This window comes from Leptodactylus fuscus, chromosome 5 (assembly GCF_031893055.1).
Source record: "Leptodactylus fuscus isolate aLepFus1 chromosome 5, aLepFus1.hap2, whole genome shotgun sequence".
Taxonomy (NCBI): domain Eukaryota; kingdom Metazoa; phylum Chordata; class Amphibia; order Anura; family Leptodactylidae; genus Leptodactylus; species Leptodactylus fuscus.
The window spans coordinates 163103552-163131031 of NC_134269.1; the positions used below are offsets into that span (position 1 = coordinate 163103552).

The window sequence follows — 27480 nt, forward strand, 5'->3', positions numbered from 1 at the left end:
TTTGGGCAAATTCATGGTGGAGGGAGCCTCTAAACAGCCCAGTTTGGGCAAATTCATGGTGGAGGGAGCCTCTAACCAGCCCAGTTTGGACCAATTCATGGTGGAGGGAGCCTCTAAAAACCCCAGTTTGGACCAATTCATGGTGGAGGGAGCCTCTAAACAGCCCAGTTTGGGCAAATTCATGGTGGAGGGAGCCTCTAAAAACCCTAGTTTGGATCAATTCATGGTGGAGGGAGCCTCTAAAAACCCCAGTTTGGACCAATTCATGGTGGAGGGAGCCTCTAAACAGCCCAGTTTGGACCAATTCATGGTGGAGGGAGCCTCTAAAAACCCCAGTTTGGACCAATTCATGGTGGAGGGAGCCTCTAAACAGCCCAGTTTGGGCAAATTCATGGTGGAGGGAGCCTCTAAACAGCCCAGTTTGGGCAAATTCATGGTGGAGGGAGCCTCTAACCAGCCCAGTTTGGACCAATTCATGGTGGAGGGAGCCTCTAAAAACCCCAGTTTGGAACAATTCATGGTGGAGGGAGCCTCTAAACAGCCCAGTTTGGACCAATTCATGGTGGAGGGAGCCTCTAAAAACCCCAGTTTGGACCAATTCATGGTGGAGGGAGCCTCTAAACAGCCCAGTTTGGGCAAATTCATGGTGGAGGGAGCCTCTAAACAGCCCAGTTTGGGCAAATTCATGGTGGAGGGAGCCTCTAACCAGCCCAGTTTGGACCAATTCATGGTGGAGGGAGCCTCTAAAAACCCCAGTTTGGACCAATTCATGGTGGAGGGAGCCTCTAAACAGCTCAGTTTGGGCAAATTCATGGTGGAGGGAGCCTCTAAACAGCCCAGTTTGGGCAAATTCATGGTGGAGGGAGCCTCTAAAAACCCCAGTTTGGATCAATTCATGGTGGAGGGAGCCTCTAAAAACCCCAGTTTGGACCAATTCATGGTGGAGGGAGCCTCTAAACAGCCCAGTTTGGACCAATTCATGGTGGAGGGGGCCTCTAAAAACCCCAGTTTGGACCAATTCATGGTGGAGGGAGCCTCTAAACAGCCCAGTTTGGGCAAATTCATGGTGGAGGGAGCCTCTAAACAGCCCAGTTTGGGCAAATTCATGGTGGAGGGAGCCTCTAACCAGCCCAGTTTGGACCAATTCATGGTGGAGGGAGCCTCTAAAAACCCCAGTTTGGACCAATTCATGGTGGAGGGAGCCTCTAAAAACCCCAGTTTGGACCAATTCATGGTGGAGGGAGCCTCTAAAAACCCCAGTTTGAACCAATTCATGGTGGAGGGAGCCTCTAAAAACCCCAGTTTGGACCAATTCATGGTGGAGGGAGCCTCTAAACAGCTCAGTTTGGGCAAATTCATGGTGGAGGGAGCCTCTAAACAGCCCAGTTTGGGCAAATTCATGGTGGAGGGAGCCTCTAAAAACCCCAGTTTGGATCAATTCATGGTGGAGGGAGCCTCTAAAAACCCCAGTTTGGAACAATTCATGGTGGAGGGAGCCTCTAAACAGCCCAGTTTGGACCAATTCATGGTGGAGGGAGCCTCTAAAAACCCCAGTTTGGACCAATTCATGGTGGAGGGAGCCTCTAAACAGCCCAGTTTGGGCAAATTCATGGTGGAGGGAGCCTCTAAACAGCCCAGTTTGGGCAAATTCATGGTGGAGGGAGCCTCTAACCAGCCCAGTTTGGACCAATTCATGGTGGAGGGAGCCTCTAAAAACCCCAGTTTGGACCAATTCATGGTGGAGGGAGCCTCTAAACAGCCCAGTTTGGACCAATTCATGGTGGAGGGAGCCTCTAAAAACCCCAGTTTGGACCAATTCATGGTGGAGGGAGCCTCTAAACAGCCCAGTTTGGGCAAATTCATGGTGGAGGGAGCCTCTAAACAGCCCAGTTTGGGCAAATTCATGGTGGAGGGAGCCTCTAACCAGCAGAGTTGGTGGAAATCAGGGTGGAGGGAGCCTCTAACCAGCAGAGTTGGGGGACATCAGGGTGGAGGGAGCCTAGTATTAGCAGAATTGTGCAACGCTTATGGTGGATGAGTATGAGGATGCGGAGGAATTGGAGAGGTTGAGTACAGACATGGAGTTTCATGTTGGGGTGCTTTACACAGGTGGGCACAAAAATAAAGGCTCTATCCAGTGGTGGTTCATTTTTATCAAAGTGAGCCGGTCGGCACTCTCAGCTGACAGACGGGTGCGCTTGTCAGTGATGATGCCACCGGCTGCACTGAACACCCTCTCAGATAGGACGCTGGCGGCAGGACAGGACAGCACCTCCAAGGCATATAGGGCAAGTTCAAGCCACAGGTCCAACTTCGACACCCAATACGTGTAGGGCGCAGAGGGGTCGGAGAGGACAGGGCTGTGGTCGGAAAGGTATTCCCGCAACATGCGCCTATACTTCTCACGCCTGGTGACACTAGGACCCTCCGTGGCGGTCTTTGGCGAGGGGGTGCCATCAAGGTGTCCCAGACCTTAGACAGTGTGCCCCTCGTTTGTGTGGACCGGTGAGAACTTGGTTGCCTACTGGAGGAACTGCCCTCCCTGCCGCCAACGTCACATGCTGGAAACATCTCCATCATATTCTGCACCAATTGCCTGTGGCAAGCATTGATGCGATTGGCCCTCCCCTCTACCAGAATAAAAGACGAGATGTTGTTTTTATACCGGGGGTCAAGGATAGCAAAGATCCAGTACTGGTTGTCCTCCATGATTTTGACAATACGCTTGTCGGTTGTAAAGCACCCCAACATGAACTCAGCCATGTCTGCCACAGTGTTAGTTGGCATGACTCCTCTGGCCCCACCGGAAAGTTCAATCTCCATTTCCTCCTCATCCTCCATGTCTACCCATCTGCGCTGCAACAATGGGACGATTCAAAGTTGCCCGGAAGCCTCCTGTATCACCATCACATCATCGGACAACTCTTCTTCCTCCTCCTCCTCCTCCATTAAATGCAGTGAAGCGGACAGATGTGTGGACCTACTCTCCAGCTGTGACGGATCGGATGCTATCCCTAACTCCTCTGTGTGATCTGAGTTATCCCTGATGTCAATCAGGGATTCTCTCAGAACACACAAGAGCGGGATTGTAAGGCTCACCATCGCATCCTCAGAGCTCACCCTCCTTGTGGACTCCTCAAAGACCCGTAGGATGTCACAAAGGTCTCTCATCCATGGCCACTCATGGATGTGAAACTGAGGCAGCTGACTTTGTGGCACCCTAGGGTTTTGTAGCTGGTATTCCATCAAAGGTCTCTGCTGCTCAACCACTCTATTCAACATCTGAAACGTTGAGTTCCAGCGTGTGGGGACGTTGCACAAAAGCCGGTGTTGTGGCACATGCAGGCGTTGCTGGAGAGATTTTAAGCTAGCAGCGGCTACTGTCGACTTGCGAAAGTGGGCGCACATGCGCCACACTTTCACCAGTAGCTCTGGAACATTGGGGTAGCTCTTTAGGAAACGTTGCACCACTAGGTTGAAGACGTGGGCCAGGCATGGAACATGTTGGAGTCCGGCAAGCTCCAGAGCTGCTACCAGGTTCCGTCCGTTATCACAAACGACCATGCCTGGGCCCAGGTGAAGCGGCTCAAACCATATTGCCGTCTCATCGAGGAGGGCATCCCTCACCTCGGAGGCAGTGTGCTGTCTGTCCCCCAAGCTGATCAGCTTCAGCACAGCCTGCTGACGTCTACCAACGCCAGTGCTGCAACGTTTCCAACTCGTAGCTGGGGTCAATCTAACAGCGGAGGAGGAGGCGGTGGCGGAGGAGGAGGCGGTAGAGGAGGAGGAGGAGGGGGGTGTTCTTCTCGTGTCCCTGCCAGGAATGTTAGGCGGGGAGACGAGGTACACCGGGCCAGTTTGGGAAGCAGTCCCAGCCTCAACTACATTCACCCAGTGTGCCGTCAGTGAAATGTAGCGTCCCTGTCCGCATGCACTTGTCCACGCGTCGGTGGTCAAGTGGACCTTTGTGCAAAGCGCGGAACTAAGGGCCCGCCTGATGTTGAGTGACACGTGCTGGTGCAAGGTGGGGACGGCACACTGGGAGAAGTAGTGACGGCTAGGGACGGCATAGCGAGGTGCCGCAGTTGCCATCAGGTCCAGGAAGGCGGGAGTTTCAACAAGCCGGAACACCAACATCTCCTGGGCCAGCAGTTTAGCGATGTTGGCGTTCAAGGCTTGCGCGTGTGGGTGGTTAGCAGTGTATTTCTGCCGCCGCTCCAATGTCTGAGAGATGGTGGGTTGTTGTAAAGAAGCGCCTGATGGTGCCTTTGATGGTGCAGGAGAAGGAGATAAGACAGGAACAGGGGAGGATGAGGGAGAAGTCAACAAAGTGGCAGAGGCAGATGAAGTGGTGTCCTGGCTCGTCCTCTGGAGTGCATCGCCAGCACAGTCAGCAGTGGCAGTGGCAGAGGCAGAGGCAGTGGCAGAGGCAGTGGCAGTGGCGTGAACAGCAGGCGGCCTTTGTCCTGCCGTTGCTGCCTGCCACTGATTCCAGTGCTTGGATTCCAAATGACGGCGCATTGAAGTGGTGGACAGGTTGCTCTTCTCAGAGCCCCTAATCAATTAGGGGCAGACAACACTATATCTGTCCTCGGCGCATTCCTTGAAAAAACTCCACACCTTCGAGAAACGTGCCCTCGAGGTGGGAGTTTTTCGGGGCTGGGTACGAACTGGAACATCTTGGGAGATTCCGGGTGTGGCCTGGCTTCACCTAAGCTGCTGACCTCTGCCTCTGCCTCTAGCTACCCTTTTTGGTGCTGCACCTGCCTCAACATCCACACTACTTTCCCCGCTTGACATCCCCCCTGTCCAGGTCGGGTCAGTGTCCTCATCATCCACCACTTCCTCTTCCAACTCCTGTCTCATCTCCTCCTCCCGCACAATGCGCCGGTCAACTGGATGCCCTGACGGCAACTGCGTCACATCATCGTCGATGAGGGTGGGTTGCTGGTCATCCACCACCAAATCGAACGGAGATGGAGGAGACTCTAGTGTTTGAGCATCTGGACACAGATGCTCCTCTGTTAGGTTCGTGGAATCGTGACGTGGAGAGGCAGGTTGAGGGACAATGAAAGGAGCGGAGAACAGCTCTGGGGAGCAGGGACAGTTGGGGTTATTGTTCTGTGAAGCTTGGGAATTTTGGGAGGAAGGAGGACAAGACTGTTGGGTAATAGGAGGAGAGGAGGCAGAGTCTGACTGGCTGCTGGACAATGTGCTGTAAGCGTTCTCTGACAGCCATTGCAAGACCTGTTCCTGGTTCTCGGGCCTACTAAGGTTTGTACCCTGCAGTTCAGTTAATGTGGCAAGCAACCCTGGCACTGTGGAGTGGCGCAATGCTTGCTGCCCCACAGGAGTAGGCACGGGACGCCCTGTGGCTTCACTGCTACCTTGCTCCCCAGAACCATTCCCCCGACCTCGCCCACGGCCTCGTCCACGTCCCTTTCCGGGAGCCTTGCGCATTTTGAATTCCCAGTTAGAAATTGGCACTATATACCAGTAGCAAAAATTGTGGGTGCACGTAACCCCAATATATTCTTTGAATTACCAGTCAGAAACTGGCACTATATGGCAGTAGCAAGAAATGAGGGTATTTGTAACCCCAATATATTCTTTGAATTCCCAGTCAGACAATGGCACTATATACCAGTAGCAAGAAATGAGGGTATTTATAACCCCAATATATTCTTTGAATTCCCAGTCAGACAATGGCACTATATACCAGTAGCAAGAAATGAGGGTATTTATAACCCCAATATATTCTTTGAATTACCAGTCAGAAACTGGCACTATATGGCAGTAGCAAGAAATGAGGGTATTTGTAACCCCAATATATTCTTTGAATTCCCAGTCAGACAATGGCACTATATACCAGTAGCAAAAATTGTGGGTGCACGTAACCCCAATATATTCTTTGAATTCCCAGTCAGACAATGGCACTATATACCAGTAGCAAGAAATGAGGGTATTTGTAACCCCAATATATTCTTTGAATTCCCAGTCAGACAATGGCACTATATACCAGTAGCAAGAAATGAGGGTATTTGTAACCCCAATATATTCTTTGAATTCCCAGTCAGACAATGGCACTATATACCAGTAGCAAAAATTGTGGGTGCACGTAACCCCAATATATTCTTTGAATTACCAATCAGAAACTGGCACTATATGGCAGTAGCAAGAAATGAGGGTATTTGTAACCCCAATATATTCTTTGAATTCCCAGTCAGACAATGGCACTATATACCAGTAGCAAGAAATGAGGGTATTTGTAACCCCAATATATTCTTTGAATTCCCAGTCAGACAATGGCACTATATACCAGTAGCAAGAAATGAGGGTATTTATAACCCCAATATATTCTTTGAATTCCCAGTCAGACAATGGCACTATATACCAGTAGCAAGAAATGAGGGTATTTATAACCCCAATATATTCTTTGAATTACCAGTCAGAAACTGGCACTATATGGCAGTAGCAAGAAATGAGGGTATTTGTAACCCCAATATATTCTTTGAATTCCCAGTCAGACAATGGCACTATATACCAGTAGCAAAAATTGTGGGTGCACGTAACCCCAATATATTCTTTGAATTACCAGTCAGAAACTGGCACTATATGGCAGTAGCAAGAAATGAGGGTATTTGTAACCCCAATATATTCTTTGAATTCCCAGTCAGACAATGGCACTATATACCAGTAGCAAGAAATGAGGGTATTTATAACCCCAATATATTCTTTGAATTCCCAGTCAGACAATGGCACTATATACCAGTAGCAAGAAATGAGGGTATTTATAACCCCAATATATTCTTTGAATTCCCAGTCAGACAATGGCACTATATACCAGTAGCAAGAAATGAGGGTATTTATAACCCCAATATATTCTTTGAATTACCAGTCAGAAACTGGCACTATATGGCAGTAGCAAGAAATGAGGGTATTTGTAACCCCAATATATTCTTTGAATTCCCAGTCAGACAATGGCACTATATACCAGTAGCAAGAAATGAGGGTATTTATAACCCCAATATATTCTTTGAATTCCCAGTCAGACAATGGCACTATATACCAGTAGCAAGAAATGAGGGTATTTGTAACCCCAATATATTCTTTGAATTACCAGTCAGAAACTGGCACTATATGGCAGTAGCAAGAAATGAGGGTATTTGTAACCCCAATATATTCTTTGAATTCCCAGTCAGACAATGGCACTATATACCAGTAGCAAAAATTGTGGGTGCACGTAACCCCAATATATTCTTTGAATTCCCAGTGAGACAATGGCACTATATACCAGTAGCAAAAATTGTGGGTGCACGTAACCCCAATATATTCTTTGAATTCCCAGTCAGACAATGGCACTATATACCAGTAGCAAAAATAGTGGGTGTATATAGCCCCAATTCTATTGCTAGGGGACTTGCAGGGTATTTCTGAGGTGAAGGTGGGGGGGCACACCGTTGGAACGGGGATTTGGGGTGTATATATGGGGTATACGGGAATACACTGTCAGTGTGTTCCATTCAGGATTCTGGGAAAGCTGGGTTGCGGTGATTGAGCCCGTCAGTGCCACGTTACACTGACAAGCTTCTCCCTGGAATTGAAGTTATATGTAAGCCCAATATATTCTTTGAATTCCCAGTGAGACAATGGCACTATATGGCAGTAGCAAAAATAGTGGGTGTATATAGCCCCAATTCTATTGCTAGGGGACTTGCAGGGTATTTCTGAGGTGAAGGTGGGGGGGCACACCATTGGAACGGGTATCGGGGGTATATATCGGGTATACGGGAATACACTGTCAGTGTATTCCATTCAGGATCCGCGGAAAGCTGGGTTGCGGCGATTGAGCCCGTCAGTGCCACGTTACACTGACAAGCTTCTCCCTGGAATTTAGCTCTTATAAGAGCTGTTGGTTGTCTTCTCCTTCCTATCCTAGCCTGTCCCTGCCTACCCAGAATCTAACCCCTAGCTAACTGGACGGAAACCTCCGTCCCCGGTGAATTGCAAGCTCAGAATGACGCGAACCTGGGCGTCGCTGTTCTTTTAAATTAGAGGTCACATGTTTTCGGCAGCCAATGGGTTTTGCCTACTTTTTTCAACGTCACCGGTGTCGTAGTTCCTGTCCCACCTACCCTGCGCTGTTATTGGAGCAAAAAAGGCGCCAGGGAAGGTGGGAGGGGAATCGAGTAATGGCGCACTTTTCCACGCGGTGTTCGATTCGATTCGAACATGCCGAACAGCCTAATATCCGATCGAACATGAGTTCGATAGAACACTGTTCGCTCATCTCTAATCCTAATCAGTTGGGCAAGCCCTAACAGCGTTTGTGTCCTTACCATATGAGGAACCATAGCAAACAAACAAAAGGTAAGTATGACACTAGAGTAGAAACTAGACTGTAGTAGAAATGTACCAAAAAATAGTTTTATTTAGTATATCAACATCATTAGTGATATAAATAAAGGGACATACACAAAAGGGAATTACATGCACAGTAACCACCAGTCAGTAGAGAGCCAAGATTTAATAAATCCCTGTCTATGTTATGAAACACCATAAAAGATGGACTATGATTCTAATAAAATATAGTGCATTAGTACAGAGTCGATATAGTCCAAAGTGTTGTACCTCAAGGATATAAGTAATAGGAAGCATAAGTGCATGAACAGTTTCAACAACGCAAAACATGGAGTACAGCTATGCTCAAATAAGGGTACCCAATATCAGCATGTAAACATCCAAATAGGATATAGTAAAGCTTACACATGTTTATGGTGTAACAAGCGCAGTTTCCTACTGCCCGGAAACACAGTAAGGCTGCGTGCCGTAATGCACATCTGGGTTTCCGGGCAGTAGGTGTCTCTCCCTGTTTAGTGCACTGGCAAAGTGGCAAAGTTTAGTATCTACAGATGTCCGAGGTTGCTGTCTGGTCACAACACCCCCACTCTCTTATGCCTGACTGATTTCTGTTAGGGAGTAAAGCAATAAAACTGGCCTATCCTGTATTTGTTCAAGGAGTGTGCTGGAAGACCTGCTCGAAAACTGTTCTGGTCCTGCAGTCACAGGATGGCATAACTCTCACTCCTGACCAATTCCAGACATACACACTTACCTATATACAATGAGTGGCCAAAAGTAACGTGAAGGCGTGCCCCAGTGCCGGTTGTGTCGGATATGACAGTGTGATGCGATGCAGCCTATAGCGCTAGTGTGGCCAGGGTATCTCAACAGTCTGATGCAGACAGATGTTTCATGAATATGGCACATTGTGAGTTAAGTGACCTTGAATGTGGGATGATAATCAGTGAAAGACGCATGTGGCATATCATTTTGGAGATTACCAGGATATTTGGGTTTCCAATGTCAACAGTGTCTCAGGTGGACCTGCAATTTCACAGAAACAACATTGGCAGCCACGTACACCGGAGCTTCGGTCGACCACGAGTGTTCAATGAATGGACATCACGTCACTTTCACAGAGTTGTACGGGGCTCTCGACGGTCTAATGTGGGTCAAATCGTTGACGATTTGAATGTGGGGTGCCAGGACCCCATTTCCAGCAGGACTATATACCGAGAACTGCTCCGCTTAGGCTTCAACATTCAATGCCTGACCCATGTTCTTTTGCTGATGCTGCAACATAAAGCACAAAGACTGGCATGGGCCCATGGCCATCGTCATTGGACCATGGAACAGTGCCGGTATGTGGCATGGTCTGATGAATCATGGTTCCAGTTGTACAGAACCGATGGGCATGTGAGAGTGTGGTGTATGCCCCATGAAGCCATGGATCCCGCAACCAACAGGGGTGTGTCCAGGCGGGATGTGGTTCCATCATGGTCTGGGCTGTGTTCACATGTTTGCAATTGGGCCCCATTGTCCAGGTGAAGGGATCAATGACCGGTGATCAATACGTGCAACTTTTTGGTGTTAGAGTTCCCTGATGGGGATGCTGTGTACTAACAGGACAACGCAACATGTCATTGCTCATTGGTGGCACAGGACTGGCTAAATGAACAAAGCAGTGACCTCATGACTTTCGATTGGCCTACCCCCTCGCCCGACCTCAATCCCATAGAGCATTTATGGGATGCTGTGGATACTATTGTTCGCACCATGGATCCAGCGCCAACTACACAGGACTATCCCTCCAGAACTCTTCCAACACCTTGTGGAGTCCATGCCTCATCGTCTTGATGCAGTTATCAGGGCTTGCGGAGGGGTGACCAGCTATTAACGGCGCATCCGGTACCTTCCCATGACTTTTGTGCACTCTTTGTAATATAATGATGATACATGCATGAGCAATATAATTCAGTAAGAATATTGAGTAAGGATATATACAAGTGGGGTTCTCTTTCATCACACCTAGTACTTGGCAATGTGAGATTTATCCATTTGAAAGTTATCTGAACAGTGTGCCTTAAATGGTGGTATGCTTTACTAGCTGACACTTGATATAAACTGTGTAAGTGAATGTCCAAATGATACTACAGGAGAGTATTGCAATGCAAGAAATTGTGGAAGGTCGCAGAGTGAATTGAAATGGAATAGAAAATTGCAGTTCTATCAATAGGTAATGTGGCGTACAGGTATAACTATACCATCTATGGATACCTTCTCGAGTAGATAGTTAAGGATGAGCTGAAACATTTGGACTTAGTTAAATCATACATCCTAATTCACTTGAAATATCTGCAATCTTGTAATTGGAAGGAGTACTTTTACACTTTTACGCTGTAAATATTAGTTGAACTCCTTTACTATTATGTAAAAATAAATGGTGCCATAGTTGCCCTATATTGTACACATTAAGGTTATGTTCACATCTGCATTGGAGGTTCCGTTCTGAATCTTTATCAGTAAGCCATAAGCAATCTGTCAAAATCACAGCACAAAAAAAGTCCTGCAACTTTCAGAGATAAAAAAAATGACACCCAACGGACCCCATTATAGTCAATTAGGTCCCTCAGGATCCATTACTGTCCATGTTTCCATTTTTCTGGTCCTGTGATAGACAAGAAGAATGGATATGACAACACAGATGTGAACATAGCTTAGTTCTATACTGTACACATAAATAATATTCATATACAGGAATGCGAACAGGAACAGGAATGCGAACAGTAAAATATTCGATATTCGATATTTGTTTCAAATAGCCTCTCAATATTCGACTATTCGAACGAATATCGAACCCCATTATAGTCTATGGGGAAAAAATGCTTGTTTCAGGGGATCCCACTCTTCGACTCAAGAGAGTCACCAAGTCCACTATGACACCCCAGGAAATGATGCCAACACCCTGGAATGCAACTGGGACAGCAGGGGAAGCATGCCTGGGGGCATCTAACATGCCCAAGTCACTGTACTATGTCGGGATCCCTGTGAGCTTGCGATATGCGGGAGCTGACTTTTTCCCATAGGAATGCATTGACCAGCGTTGATTGGCCAAATGCCATAAAGAGTACAGCATTCGGCCAATCAACGCTAGTTCTGCCGGAGGCTCATCTCTAAGGAGGCGGAGTCTAAGATCGGACCAGAATGGAGACTGATGTGGATCGATTTTAGACTCCACCTCCTCCGGCAGAACCAGCGTTGATTGGCCGAATGCTGTACTCTGTATGGCATTCAGCCAATCAACGCTGGTCAATGCATTCCTATGCTGAGATGTAGCAGTGCTGGCCGTGCACTCAGCTCAGCTACACTGAAGATGCTGCCGAGCTGAGCGCACGGCCAGCACTGCTACACCGGAGATGTGAACCCTGCTGCACAGTCAGCACTGCTGAGCAGCAGAGCTGAGTGTGCAGCAGGGTTCAGCGCATCTCTGATGCAGCAGAGCTGAGTGTGCAGCAGGGTTCAGTGGTTCTTCGGTGTAGCAGCGGTTCTCCGGTGCAGCAGTGCTGGCCATGCACTCAGCTCAGCTGCATCTCCAGTGTAGGCGAGCTGAGCGCACGGCCAGCACTGCTACATCTCGGCATGGGAATGCATTGACCAGCATTGATTGGCCGAATGCCATACAGAGTACAGCGTTTGGCCAATCAACGCTGGTTCTGCTGGAGGAGGCGGAGTCTAAGATCGGTCCACAGCAGTCTTCATTCTGGTCCGATCTTAGACTCCGCCTCCTCACAGACGAGCCTCCGGCAGAACCAGCATTGATTGGCTGAATGCTGTACTCTGTATGGCATTCGGCCAATCAACGCTGGTCAATGCATTCCTATGGGAAAAAGTCAGCTCGTGCATATCGCAAACTGAAAGGGATCCCGACCAGATAGAGCCCCAAAGAACTGGGTGAGTAGTAACATTCCCACCTAAATAAAGGTAATCCCTAGCTAACCCTGCCAGTACATCTATCCCTGTCTCACAGTCACATAGTTCGCAGTTTCAATTTAACCGAATGTTAAATCCAACATTCGTATAAATTGGAGGTCACCTGATTTAATCAGCCAATTTTTCCAATTTTTTTCGATGCCTCCGTTGTCATAGTTCCTGTCTCACCTCCCCTGCGCAGTTATTGGTGCAAAAAAAGGGGCAGGGAAGGTGGGAGGGGATATGAGTTTTAGTGCGTTTGCCTCGTGGCATTCGATTGGAATCAAATACCTTGAACGGCCTGATATTCGATCGAATATCTATTCGATCGAACAGTGTTCGCGCATCTCTATTCCTATACATACCACATACATAAACAGTAGATATTGCAGATTCCAGTATCCAAACACACACGATGGGAATATGTAATATTGCCTCTTTTCTAGATACCGCTTTTTAACTCTACCATATATTTGTGTGTACAATAGAACCTATATTGCTACTTTTTCCGCTATACGAGTGTACCTTTTGCTAGTATGATTTCCACGAATCTCTCCCTTTTGTCATCACATCTTCTCAGTCGCTGTCTATCTGCCTCCATTTCCTCTAGTTACCTTATCTGCCTCCATCTGGTCGTCTCAGCTTCCTCTTTATCTTATGAAATAATGCTGAATTATATTACTGCCATGTCTAATATGGCTGCGCATAGACAGTAAACATTGATACTCCCACAGATCTTTGTATATGTTTTCATACATATTAATTAATCCTAAAAAGAAATTTTAGTCTCTTTAGAATCAAATTTGTTCAAGATTAAATGTAAGAAACCTACAACAGAAAACTAAAAAAAAAACACACAAAAAGCTCGACTAACGTAGTTTTTTTGTGTGCGTGTGAGTGACATTTGTGTTTTTTCTCATCCAGCAATGCGTTGTGTTCATCTCCTACCTGTTTCCATTGTGGTGTGACTCATGCCTGCCAGATCGCTTCAGCACGGCTCATACTGATTTGTAAGCCTCTCTGTGATACATTAAAGTGCATTATGCTTATCACATTTTTAAGAATGCTATTGTAAAAGGGATTTTATATATTCTTTTTTTTCTGATGGATTCATTTTTTTTCTGCAGTTCTAAAAGTACAGAGGTTGTTTAGAGCGTAACAAAGATATCCGAAGAGGTAATAAATGAGCAGTAATGTAGTTTTATCAAAGAAAATAATTAAAAATAAATCTTTATATATGTATGTGTATATAGAGAGATACATTTAATGGATACATATGTGCTTCATATACAAACAGGAAAGCGAGGAATTTTCTTCTTATTTCCAATATATTCCAATTATTTTTCTTTACCACTTTAATAAAATCTTTTCAAAATTGCAGTATACTTTATTTAGCAACAGTATTGTTTTCTCATAGAGAAATCTCTATACTCATGGCCACTAGCAGGGGCGTAACTTGAGGGGGTGCAGAGGACGCAGTGCTAAAAAGTGGCAGGTTATGAAGGCTAGGGCTACACAGTGACTTAGCCTGTAACCACCAATGTGCTCCTAACAGGTTGTCGTGCAACTCTTTCACTCATGCTAGTAAATAGAGTCACATTGCAATGTTGGGTTGCGTAAAGGCAGTCATGGCCAAAGTCGTTATGTAACCCTGGCCACAAGAGGTTGTTTAACAGTGAGGTTGCCAGAGTGTATGGAGCCAGATCTTTTTACACTCCTATTGTGTTGCTGCTAATCAGGGGCGTAACTTGAGGGCTGCAGAGGGCGCAGTCACCCTAGGGCCCTGGATCCTTAGTGGGTCCATAAGCACTGACATTAGTATTGAGATTGCAGCTTCCATATGGCCCATAAACCAAGGAGACCCACAGATTACCCTAACCACAGTAAGGTTGATTCAACTCCTTAGCACCCATAACCATCACTATCAAGAGTTCTCTGTGACAAAAACCATGGTGGCCCACTTTACTTTTCACAGAAAGTCAGCTGAGTTTTCCTCTTCAGACTTTCTACCTCTATATGGAAACCACCAGCGTTTCCATAGGTTGTAATTGACATGTTGCGATTTGCAAAAATGTATTTGTTTTTCAAATGACAGCATTTCCACTGCAGATTAGCCACTGGCTGGCTAAAGATATGAGTCCATCCAGTCCAACCTATCAACATATTGAGTTGATTTGGAGGAATTTGAAAAACAAAAAACATAAGGCAGATGTCAATTTCTCCATCACATGGTAAAATCCTACCCATCTCCAGAAATGGAAAGTAAATATAGGGAAAGAAAACACTAAAATGCTCGGGGTTATAGTAGCTTTCAGATGTATTTCATTGGGTGTTTTAGAACTGGAGATAGGTCCTCTTTGAGTGATTGATGTTAGGAGTATTTAGATTCTTTAATTTCTATTTTTCTTACCTGGGGAGTTTTTGGCTGCGCAGTGTCTGGGGTGGCATCCTGGCGCTGCGGGGTTGTCCTGTCGTGAGTATTGGTGCACACCTTCTGACTTGCATGCGCGCACTGCTGGTAGGCAGCTTTATCTCCTGGTTGATTAGTCTGTCCTCCCATTTGCACCTGGGAGGAGTGGTCTCTACTCTGTATTTAAACCCATGCCTCCCATGGTTCTGTGCTGAGTGTCGCTTTTACAGAGCTAGGCCTTAGCAGGAGGAGTAGGTGGTGTTCTGGGATAGAGGAAGTTCCGTGGTTGATTTCCATAGACAGATGAGTCCAAGGTGCCTTAGGAGGTTCCAATGGATGTAGAAGACCGTGGGGACGGGTATGCGACGCCTTGGCTCTTGCACAGACCGAACAATTTTGAAAAAGCTGCAAGGGGTATGGTCCCGTATCCGAGAGAATCTGGTGCGGGCGTCGCACCAGGCTAAGGTCCAGGCGGATCGGAAGAGAGGAGAGTTGCAGTTCTTCCCTGGTGAGATGGTTTGGTTGTCCACCAAGAATATCAGGTTGAAGGTTCCTAGCAAGAAGCTGGGTCCCAGATTTGTGGGTCCTTTTAAGATCATCAAGATGGTAAATGAAGTGGCGGCGCAGCTGCAACTACCTAAAAGGTGGAAGATAAACCGGGTCTTCCATGTCTCCTTGTTAAAGAAGGCCAAGAAGGGAACGTCTCCAGTTAAGGTTCCACCAGTTTCTGAGTCCGGGGAGTATGAGATATCCCGAGTTCTGGATAGCAAATATGTTCGGGGGAAGCTATGGTATCTGGTGGCATGGAAGGGATACGGTCCTGAGGATAATTCTTGGGTCCTGGAGTCGGATGTGTCAGCTCCCAGACTCGTGGAGAAATTCCACAAGGAGTTCCCGAAGAAGGATGCTCCTAGAGAATCCGGAGTCTTCTCCTTGAGGGGAGGATCCTGTTAGGAGTATTTAGATTCTTTAATTTCTATTTTTCTTACCTGGGGAGTTTTTGGCTGCGCAGTGTCTGGGGTGGCATCCTGGCACTGCGGGGTTGTCCTGTCGTGAGTATTGGTGCACACCTTCTGACTTGCATGCGCGCACTGCTGGTAGGCAGCTTTATCTCCTGGTTGATTAGTCTGTCCTCCCATTTGCACCTGGGAGGAGTGGTCTCTACTCTGTATTTAAACCCATGCCTCCCATGGTTCTGTGCTGAGTGTCGCTTTTACAGAGCTAGGCCTTAGCAGGAGGAGTAGGTGGTGTTCTGGGATAGAGGAAGTTCCGTGGTTGATTTTCGGGAGGTTTGGGTGAACGAGTTGGTTTGTGTGTTTTCCCTTCTGTGTTCACCAATCCTCCCTCTGTGTATAATTGACTGTGTGAGTGAATTGCCTTATCCTTTGATTTCTACTCAGTTTCCCTGTGTTTGTTTCCTAGTGTATGGTTCCTTCCCATATTGGTTTGGGGGAATCCTTTCCCACATTTTTCCTGTGTGCTGCTTGTGTTGTTAGTCAGCGCACACCCTTGTCAGTCCCTGTCAGTAGCAGCTTCACTTGTTCGTTAGGGGTGACCCCCTTTAGTCTCCAGTCCCTAGAGGTCTTATAGGGCATTCCTTCTCCCACTTCCCTCTAGGCCTACGGAATCAGTGAGAGAGGAGCTGTCGGGGTCAGGCTTAGCCTGAGTACAGCCGACCCACACCCGTGAGGCAGGGACCGGGATAGCTAGTGGGAGTAGTGCAGGGCGAGATTCCCTACTGCTATCCCTTAGCCCCATTGCAGCTACCTGGACTGACATAACAATTGAAGGTAACCTGTTATTCTTATGCAAGGAGCAATAGATACAACTGTTCCATTGTGCTTCATTAATCTATGGCACTACTCGCCACGTTCTTGTTGTCTAAGCAATCCCAGTAAAATGAATGGAAAGCAGTATACATGTTTGTCACTCCATTTACCTTAAGAGGTTCTAACCTTGAGATTGGTGAGGGTTCCAATGGTCATACTGCACTTTTACCTTATACTAAGTTCATACTGGAGACACCTCTCCATTGTTCTGGTCCGTCATAGAACCAAAACAATGGAGGAGCAGGCCGTTAAAATATTGGTTACACAGTGTCCAATGAACCACATTGACTATAATGGGGTCCAATTCTGTGTGTCATTTCAAAATTGAAACTGGTGGAGGAAAAAGTCCTGAATTGAGGATACTAAGATGGAGTTAACATCGTAGATTTTGACACACATGTGATCTTAGCTTGAGAAGTCCACTGGTCAATCCTACTTCAGAGATAAGCTACAATCTCTGGTTGCATACTGGGAAAGATGTCAATCACAAAATAGAACCATCCATTGGACTGCTAAACATGGAATGTGCAGAGATTATAAGGAATAAATGACAATTTACTATATATACTCGAGTATAGGCCAAATTTTTCAGCACAGTTTTTGTGCTGAAAAAGCCCCCCTCGGCTTATACTCGAGTCAGCAAAAAAAAATTAAAAAAATAAATAAAATATATATAAGTTTTCCCTGTTTTTTTGTGGTAAAATTAGGGGCCTCGGCTTATATTCAGGTCGGCTTATACTCGAGTATATACGGTATACTCATTGTTTTTATTACAAAGGTATATATCAATCTGTTTCTACTACATGCTACCGGCAGATTGCACTGCATTACCAAATGTGTCAGGTTCCCTTTAATATAATTTTTTAGGGTTTTTCATATACATAGTGAACATAAAAATAAAAAAAACGTAAAAAGTATGTTTGTAATAAAAATATGGCTTAAATAATGCATAATGATTCTTTTTCTTTGAAACATTGGTCACCATGAAGGTAAGAAAATTGCCAAAGATGTGGCAGAGCTCCAACTGAGCTCCTATACGATTCGGAATAGCTCTTAGCTAGTTATCTCTATTAGATGCAGAAACCAATAGTGATCTAGTAAGCTTATCGCAAAGGGTGGCAAGCAAAATTGACAGATCCCTCCATGTAAATTCTTAACTGTAAAGGAAAACACAGTGAGGTGTCCTCAATTAGAAGATTGTGCTGGGCTACCCAGAAGGATTGCTCTAAGAATGACCTTTTCACTCAGAGCATGAAATGAGAGCGGAGAGGCAGAGGGTTATACGCTCGTAATGATAGTCCAAATTATTCACCCAATGTATATATTTATTTCAATGCTCCTGTGCTATAAATATTCAGTAGGAATCCATTTCTGTCACTTTCTATATTCACCTTCTTGCACACCCTGATTGTATCATAGTTGTTACCACTGGATGTTGCCTATTCAATAAAATCGGCAGTGGGCTTATTAATATAGCAATTAATTATAATAGCCATTAGTATTAATATTTTTCATTTTGTCAAAGTGTCTACATTGGAAGAAATAATAGAAAATAACGCTTAGAAAAACACTATGAAAGTTGAAGCACAGAATGTAGGTTTGTGCAGTATAATGTGACTTATACCACGTGTTAGAAAAGAAAAAGATACATCTTCCTTGTGAAAAAAATCTCTTAAGGCCGGGTCCCAACAGGCTGGAAACAACCAGATTTGCCCACGGTGGAAACGCCGCATGAAAAATTGTGGCGTTATACAGTACAGGCAAAATGGATGGGATTCTAGCAAATCACATGCCCACTTAGCGGTAAAAACCACGGTATAGACACACTGCGATTCCCAAAAGTGGTGCAGTTTTGGAAATCGCAGCATGTCAATTATATCTACGGAAACACTGGCGACTTCCCCATAGATATAATTGTAGCAAAAAATCCGCGGAGGAAAATTCTGAGAACTTTCTGCTTAAAGCACTGCGGGAAGAACTGTGATGCGTTGCCGCTGCGTTTTTTCCCGCAGTGCTTTATTGCTGCTGGACATCCCAGGGGGCCTCAGTCTCAAATTGGAAAGTCCAATATTGTTTTAAATACAATTAATTTAACAAAACACATATCTTTATACAGAGGTACTTCCAAAAAGCATGTACCCCAATGCTGGGCACAGGATTAAGACCATGTGCTAACTGGATGTTGGCATGGGCAGCATATGAGAAACACATGAATGTCATCCTATTCATTGAATAGGATCTGCGGAAGTAAGGCATCAGCAGGACAGGAACAGGATCGGTTCCCTATTTTGCGGCCTGGACTGCCGGCCCACATATGTGACAAAGTCATTCACGGTCATGTGTACGGGCCCATAGAAATGAATGGGTCAGTGTGCTATCCAGGAAAACCCAGATAGCACACTGATCATTCATACGGTCGTCTGCAAGGAGGAAGCTATTTGGAACACTAAGTGACTTGTCCATAAGGTCCTGTGGCTGGTTTACTTTCCAAAATAGACATGAAAGGATCTCTAAGTGTTGTGTTGTGTATAGGTGTAGTCATTGGGACTGATACTTATGAAGGCTCTGACCGATGACTATGTTGGCATTGTGACTGGCACCGATGGAAACATTATGAGGTTGCACTAGAATTGACACTCATGGTCAAGCAGTGTGGTGTGCACCTAAGCACTTTGATACGGCACTATTAATTGGGACAACATCATGTAGAACTGCTATATAAATGTTGTTAGTGACTACTACTCACTACCGGTGGCTGGACACGCACGTCTCTTTTCATTCAGTCGAGATGTAGTGGATATTGCAGGAAGAAGTGTAAGTGCTTCCCTAATATTTCCCATTCCATCTGACTATATTCTCAGTTAAGGGGAAAAAATTGGTATCAAAAACAGCAATGGCCCTTGGTCTTAACTTACTTCCAGTAGAACACATTCTATTAACTCTGTGCAAGCCCAATAAAAGTAGTTGGAATAAGCCTGTTTATACCGGAGCTAAAATGTCAGCTGACAAATCGAATCTTTTGACATTTTGTAAGCCGTAGATGCAAATATGAGTAAAAATGCCTCCCTGAGTCTCTTTTATCAGGTTCCATTTACCAGAGCTATTAATACACACTTCTCCATCTTGGGAGAGAAAACCAGCCTTCCCTTTATTCCGCTCATTCATTGGGTTCTGCCTTCTTGTCATTATTGGGCTTTGTATTCCAATTCTAAAGGACAGCTGAATTCTTTCACTAATGTAACCAGATTTTAGCTTCTGTGAATTAATGGCGCTTGTATTGCTGAAAGCAGAGAAAACACTGAATGGTTGTAAAATTGATAAAGCTTCCCGAGCATATGTTTTAACAAATCATAAAATAATTGTAATGATGTTGGTTGAAGGTCTGCAGAAGTAAAAATAGAAAAGAGGTAAAAGATTGAATATAATGGGATTATATGTCCTGTCCGATTTTGTCTTCTGATGTGTATTATTTGGAAATAGCTACATGACGGGGATGTATTCCAGATAATTGTGGGTTCTGTTATATCGGCATTAATCCCACTTGTCTAAGTGATAGTCTAAGGAGTGCCTTACCCCATAGGCGGAGTACCTAATGAGCGACTCAGGTTCACAGCGCCAAATTTTACAGTGTCAGCTCACTTTTTGTGAACTTTAACTTTCATATTAGGGAATTGCATTTGCAGCAATTCTCTAACATGTTTCTTTTATCTCTCTGATTCTTTTATGATAGGGAGCAGTCCGATAGTAGAGCATCTGCGGGGACTTTTATGATCTGAGAATCCGTCAGCAGAATGGAGGATGTCGTTTACAAATGTGATTTCCCTGAGGCTTCTCTGCTCTGTTATCGAATTTCTCCTGCTCATAAAGTGAGAGATTCCAATGTGAGAAGTATATGAAGAAATGGATTTATATCTAATTCCTAAACATACAAGTATAGGTTCACTTTCTGTTCAGTCTGTGCTAGGAATTCAATTTGGACGATGTTCCAAAATACAAAATGGAAACATTCGGTAAAGCAAATCTGGAAAGATCATGAAATGCGTTGTGTCAATTTCAGAATATAGACCTAAATCACAGACGGATAAGGAAATAAGTTATAGATCGTTGCGGGGTCCAACCGCTGGCGGTCCGTCAATCATGAAAACAGGGATCTCCTGTAACTGCCGGCTGGGGGACTTGTTTGCATCTCTTTTACCACCATCCATTCAGTTTCTGTTGTGGAATTCCATAGACAAGGATGGAAGGATACAGCCACTGCTCCATTCCGAGAGGTGTCCATGATCTTGGGGTCCCAGCTGTCAGATCCCACTTTCTACAATGTATCATCAATCCTGTGGATAGTGGATAAGTTGTTATCTTGGCACAACCCCTTTGTAACGATGCTAGTTATCAGATTTGGAGTCCAAATGGGGCAAATGGTACAGTACTTAAATATTAATAAATGAAGGATAAGTACCTCAGAAGTAGAAGAAGTCGTGGTCAGACGTTTGCAGAGATCGGTACACAGGAGGAGCAGATCAACCGTAGTCAGGCGTTAGCAAAGTTCGGTACACAGGAGGAGCAAGGTAGTGGTGAGGTTCAGGGCAACACAGAGCAGACAGCCAGAATAATCAGGCACAGGATGGAGTAAGCTGTGAGTTTATATAGGACGGGCTAAACTGTGATTGGCCACAGAACAGGTGATCTTAATAAACCAATTACTCCAACAGAAGAGACCAGACAAGGTAAAGCACAGAGCAAAACAGGTTTCCAAACAGTGCAATGGTTAAGGCCGCAGAACATAGCCAGGAAGTCATGGGTTCAAGACCCAGTGAATTCAGTTAGTGACACCCTTTTAAGGCCACATTTAGATGATGTAGGAGTTGTAGTGCACATTTCACAAAAATCCACATCAGTTTAGTGTACAATACATGTGGATGGAGATTTAGGGAAAAGGCTGATGGAGAAGAAGACACAATTTAGAGAAGAATTTGAGATGTTCTTCTGCCTTGGATTCTTCTCCATCTTATATCCATTTGTAAGTCTCCATTCAGATCATGGTTTTTTTTACATCTGTTTAACAGATAAGTTTAACAGGTGCAAAAACAGGCCAAAACAGATGCAAATAGAAGGCCATCTGTTTACATTGAGATGTTGAAAAAAATGTATTTATCTCTGCTCATTTTTCAAATGGACACTAAATTATGGTATATAGAGATGAGCAAGTAGTATTCGATCGAGTAGGTATTCGATCGAATACTACGGTATTCAAAATACTCATACTCGATCGAGTACCACTCGCTATTCGAATGGAAAAGTTTGATGCAGAACCAGCACTGATTGGCCGAATGCTATACAGTCGGCCAATCAACGCTGGTTCTTCTCCTACCTTTAGAAGTCTTCTCCGTGCAGCTTCCCCGCGGCGTCTTCTGGCTCTGAATTCACTTTGCTAGGCATCGGGCCTGGGCAGAGCCGACTGCGCATGTCCGCTTGTAGTGCGGGCATGCGCAGTCAGCTCTGCCCAGGCCCAATGCCTGGCAGAGTGAATGAAGAGCCGGAAGACGCCGCGGGGACGCTGCACGGAGAAGACTTCTCGGAGGATCCAGCCCGACCCTCACTCGTGGACTTGGTAAGTATAATTTGATCGAACTTTGCCTACCCCTGAAACGGGCATTTTCCCCCCATAGACTATAATAGGGTTCGATATTTGATTCGAGTAGTCGAATATTGAGGAGCTACTCGAAACGAATATCGAATCTCAACATTTTACTGTTCGCTCATCTCTAATAGTATATTATGTTTTGTTTGTTTTTTTTGCTTAACGCCACCTCAAAATCAGCTGCAAATTCCAAAGTGTGAACATCCCCTATTGATCATGTGATCAGAATCCTATCAATATGATATTACTTTTAAGGGGTTATTCATACTATCATTTTTCCATAGACAACTTTTGATTTTCTGAATGTGCCCTGTCTATTGTTGATCCATGTTAAGCCGGGTCCCACATAGCGTCAACTCTGCTGACTTTCTGTGAAAAGTGCTGTGGAAAAACCACAACGCGTTTCTACCATGGTTTTTCCTGTAGCATTTTTTAGCTGTTTCTCACTTCTTAGTCTAAATGTCAGTGAAAATGGATCAAGAATTTGTAATGAAATCATCATACTTTTTAATGGAGTGCATCCATGAAAGAAGGAAAAATTTTGTTATTTTCATGGGAGTGGCAAAAATTCAACATGTTCCATTTTATTTTATTTTTTTCCAAGACCAACAGTCCTTGGAAAAAACCCACACTCATTTAATATCAATAGAACCTTGTTCTGTCCATTAATAACGGAAGTGTGAATGAGCCCTAATAGTGAAAACGACTCTTTAACAGCATTACTACATCAACTTTGCACCTAGAAAAGTAAAATCATCCCATTTATACCTGTGAACCAGATGATTTAATGATACAAGAACATCTATTTGAGAAAGCAGTGAAAGTGTGAAGTGACAAGCAGTGACGTCTGGAAGATTATAGCACAGAAATGAAAGAATAAATCATGTTAGACATTACAGAGCAAAATGTGTATGTTTCAAAATGAAATGTGAGTACACTTTCAGATAAAAGAGTCTGTGCGTAGGGAAAGTTAGAAGATCCAGGAGAAAACCTGAAGATCATTATCATGTTATTGCTTTACTTAGATATTAGAATCAAATACAAGAAAAAAAATAAGATTGCACATAGTGAATAATATATTTCCTTATGCCACATAGAAATATTTCTGGATGTCATTGTAAAACTCTATAGCTATAGCTTAAAGAGGTTTTACAGGATGACCCATGTGTAGGGTTGAGCTGATCTTGAGATTTCAAGATCGTTTTTAAAATCCGATTTTCGATCATTTTCCAGCTGATCCCGATCGTGAAATTTGCTCAATCGCCGATCGGGATCTGATCTTTCCCGATCGCTCAACCCTACCCATGTGTAATATGGTGATTTGTGATAGATGGGTCTACCCCCGCATATCGGCAGAATAAAGGTGCGACCATGATTACTGGGGTGTTGATATGTTTTTCATGTTATTCCAGGCACACTGCTATATGTTCTGTAGTCTAGCCCCATTTATACAGCAAAAAGAAAAAACGGAGATCCAGGAGTGTCTCAAAAAATTAATAAAGCTTAACTTTTATTGAGCAAGGAAAGTGGTTTCCGAAACGCGTAAGCCATTGTCATGTTTCCTTTCAACCTATAGTGTTCTGTATATATGTTTGACCTTGGATACAATAAAAGTTAAGTTTTACTAATTTTGTGAGACACTCCTGGACTGCAGGATCTCCGTTTTCTTCTTTTTGCTGAATTTCTGCTGCCGTCAACTAAGGGGTGGGGATCCGAGCATCGGAGCAAGACCTCATATTTTCCGGCAATGTAAGTTGGGCTGTGTTCCACAATTTCTAGCCCCATTTATAGAATCCATCAATCACACATTTATGACCAATTCGTTGATGTGCATTTCTGTAAAATCCCTTTAGGCCAAGGCCCCATGTAGCAAGCCAGAGCCAAAAAGTGCTGCAGAGGAAGCACATCACGATTTTTCCCACAGTATTTTTCACAGAAAGTCCACGGTTTTCCTCTGTGGACTTTCTGCTTACATTATACCTATACAGAAATTGCCAACGTTTCCGTAGGTATAATTCACATGCTGTGATTTGCACAAACGCAACAGTTGCCAATTAGCCAGAATCCCATCCACTTTGCAGTAAATGTAAAATGCTACGGTTTTTAATGCAGCGTTTCTACTGTGGCAAAATCGTGGCGTTTTCACTACGTGGGTCCTTGGCCTTAGTGCTATGCAGAAATGAAGGAATGCAGGTACAGCTGGCTGCTTATGAGACCTGATATAACATCTATACCCAAGTCCACCAGATATCAGTCAGATTACTTATAACAATATATAATGAGGTTTCTCCAATTAGGAAATCAATATATTATAACAATTTAGAATTTAGTTGTATAGTCAGACGGTCATGTCAGGACGGGTTTCATCATTGTAACATCAGCATCACATTCACTGTGAGAAGTCTATATGTCTATGTTCCATTTGTGTTTCTGAAGCCTTCTTTACACGCGTGTTTGTAGTAACTGTTTTGTATTTTTTGATCCTTTATATTGTCGATTTAAGTCTGGCATTCGGAGGTCATCGATTCTTATGATGACGGTTTCTGTATCCATGTGACATTAATGACAATAGGCAGCGATTCATATCAATGGAAAGCAATTTCTTCAGGTCAAGCACATGAACTCATTATTGCTAGATGTGGCTGCACACAAAACAGTGAAAGGAAATCCAATCCTAGGCGCAGCTATGTATAGCACTGACCACCTATGTAGTAACCAATGTATGAAATTTGCAACAAAACCAGATTTTATAAATGCATTTGTAATAATAATAATAATAATAATAATAATAATAATAATAATAAACCAAACCACAGATCAAAAATGGAATGGAAAACTGTTACAATATATGTTTGTTTATCTATGCCCATAACCACAATGTCAGGGATACTATGATGACCTTAACTTGCTATATGGAGAAGGGTTTTCCATATTCAGTACAAGGGAGGAAAATGGTGCTGTATTTGGTGTGGAATCTGCGTCAGATTCAGCGCTGAAAAAAAGCCTCTCTTTGAAGTCAATGGGAGGCATTTTTTCAGCGCTGAAATTCCACACTAAATTTCTCACCATTTTCCTCCATGTGAATGGACTCTTAGAATAGAGATGGCGCCATGCTCTGACTATTTTATTACAATTACATTCTATGACCCTATACTAATTCAGGATTCCGTGTGGATCACTTTTTACTATTGCATGAAATAAGTTGACTGGGCGGTTTAGCTTTAAGTCCCTGCGGTAATGTATATTATTCATATGGGTGCCCTTTAAATTGTGGATATGTAATACATTTACTGTATGGTACTTTTGGTCAGCTTATGGGAAGGAAATAGTTAACAGATAAACCATTTTTAAGCCAGTGGTCTGTGAATGTGTAACGCGGATATTGTTTAATTTAATGTCCAATCCTTTTATTGCATCTTTTAATGCAACATTTGTCATTGCTTAAAACATGAAAATCAATAGCAAGATGAATATAGCAGTGTAAAATAGCTTGAGGCTTGTAGGTGATTGAGAAAGATACGAAGAGATGTGGAGCAGTGCTAATGCATACAATGTGCAGGCAGCAGGCGAGCAATACACTCAATAGCCTCCTCATGTTCTCTGATTTCAGGATGCCAGCAGAGCTCGGGGCCAGCGAATCCTTTTCCCATGCCAGTGCCTGGTTCAGCAAGTCTGGGAGGACAAGGAGGAGAATTGCTACCGCACTTTCTCATAGAACCCGATGATGTTTTCATTGTCAAGAACAAGCCGGTGACCCTGAACTGCAAAGCAACCCCAGCCACACAAATCTACTTCAAGTGCAATGGAGAATGGGTCCACCAGAGCGACCATGTGATTCAGCACAGTACGGACCGCAGTACGGGTAATGCAGAAACATAATAATACTGATACTTTGCTGGTTTAATACTATCCATCATAATATGGTGATGATATATATATATATATATATATATATATATATATATATATATATATATCATCAACGCATCAACCCTCCATTCACAATAGCTAAGACTGGGTTCATTCAGCAGTTGCCATGTGTTTATGCCTAACCGAAAAGCAACTGATAACAAAGTCGAGCACTTTTCACCAGTCCAGCATCCATAACTTGATATAGCCAGAAAACTATGCTTGCACTGGAAGGAATCATGTCAAGAGTGCTAGCAATACTTGAAGAGTAGAGATGAGCGAGTACTGTTCGGATCAGCCGATCCGAACAGCACGCATTGAAATGAATGGAAGCACCTGGTACTTCCGCTTTGACGCCGGCCGGCCGCTTAACCCCCCCGCGTGCCGGCTACGTCCATTCATTTCAATGCGTGCGTGCTGTTCGGATCGGCTGATCCGAACAGTACTCGCTCATCTCTATTGAAGAGTGTTTTTGATCTGTGGAAATACCATTACAGTTATGTAATTTTGCTGATATGATGCTCTGTGGCTGAAGTATATGATACAGATTTCACATGGGCTCTTAGGTCCGGTTCACATCTGAGTTCAGTATTCCGTTTGGGGAGTCCGCTTAGAGACCCCTGAATGGAAACCTATACGCCTAAAAAAGTGGTTACCTGGGAAAACATGTGGACCCCATAGACTATAATGGGGTCCATGTGGTTTCCGCTCGGTTTCCACACAAAACAAGCAAGCAGCAGTTTTCTCTCTGCATGTTTCATGCAGGAACCAAACGGAAACCACATGGACTCCATTATTGTTTATGTGGTCCAAATGATTTCCCAGGAAACCGCTTTACTATGCATATAGGTTTCTATTGGGGGGGTCCCCCCAAGCGGGCTCCCCGAACGGAATACAGAGTGCAGATGAGAACCAAGCCTTACACATTACCACATCATCTACAGATGATGGAGCTGGAATCCAATGATGCCATAAATGAAAGGACCCCACCTCTATTTTAATGGTTTTGTTCTCCCTGATAAGCTGTCACATGGAGATGCCCAGCAGTGCCTCAGTCCACTGTCTAAAAAGAAACAACATGCACCATCCAGTGAACCAAGGTGTGTGTAGTGGGAGCTGGGAGGAATAAATGTCAGCTGACATCTGTTGATAGTTTGTAGACACCTTAAAGGGAATGTCGATGACTTCATCTTGATGATCAGTCTCTAGGATAGGTCATCAATTTGAGATGAGTGGGGCTCCAATACCCTGATCATCCATGATCACCTGATATCTGCACATTGTATGGAGCCAGAAGTAGACAGCTCTGTAAACTGTGTATTCAGGCTACTGAGCTATTGTAGGTCAGCTCCCATTCATTTCAATGATATATATTATACAGT

The 27480-nt window shown here is 44.3% G+C and overlaps 1 protein-coding gene across 1 annotated transcript in view; it reads left to right on the plus strand.

The window, feature by feature from the left end:
• Positions 1 to 27480, plus strand: part of UNC5A (unc-5 netrin receptor A) — a 319041-nt gene that overhangs the window by 144289 nt on the left and 147272 nt on the right. Inside the window, exon 2 of the mRNA XM_075274664.1 lies at positions 25800 to 26051. Coding sequence (XP_075130765.1) covers positions 25800 to 26051 — 252 coding nt within the window. The remainder of the gene's footprint in view (positions 1 to 25799; positions 26052 to 27480) is intronic.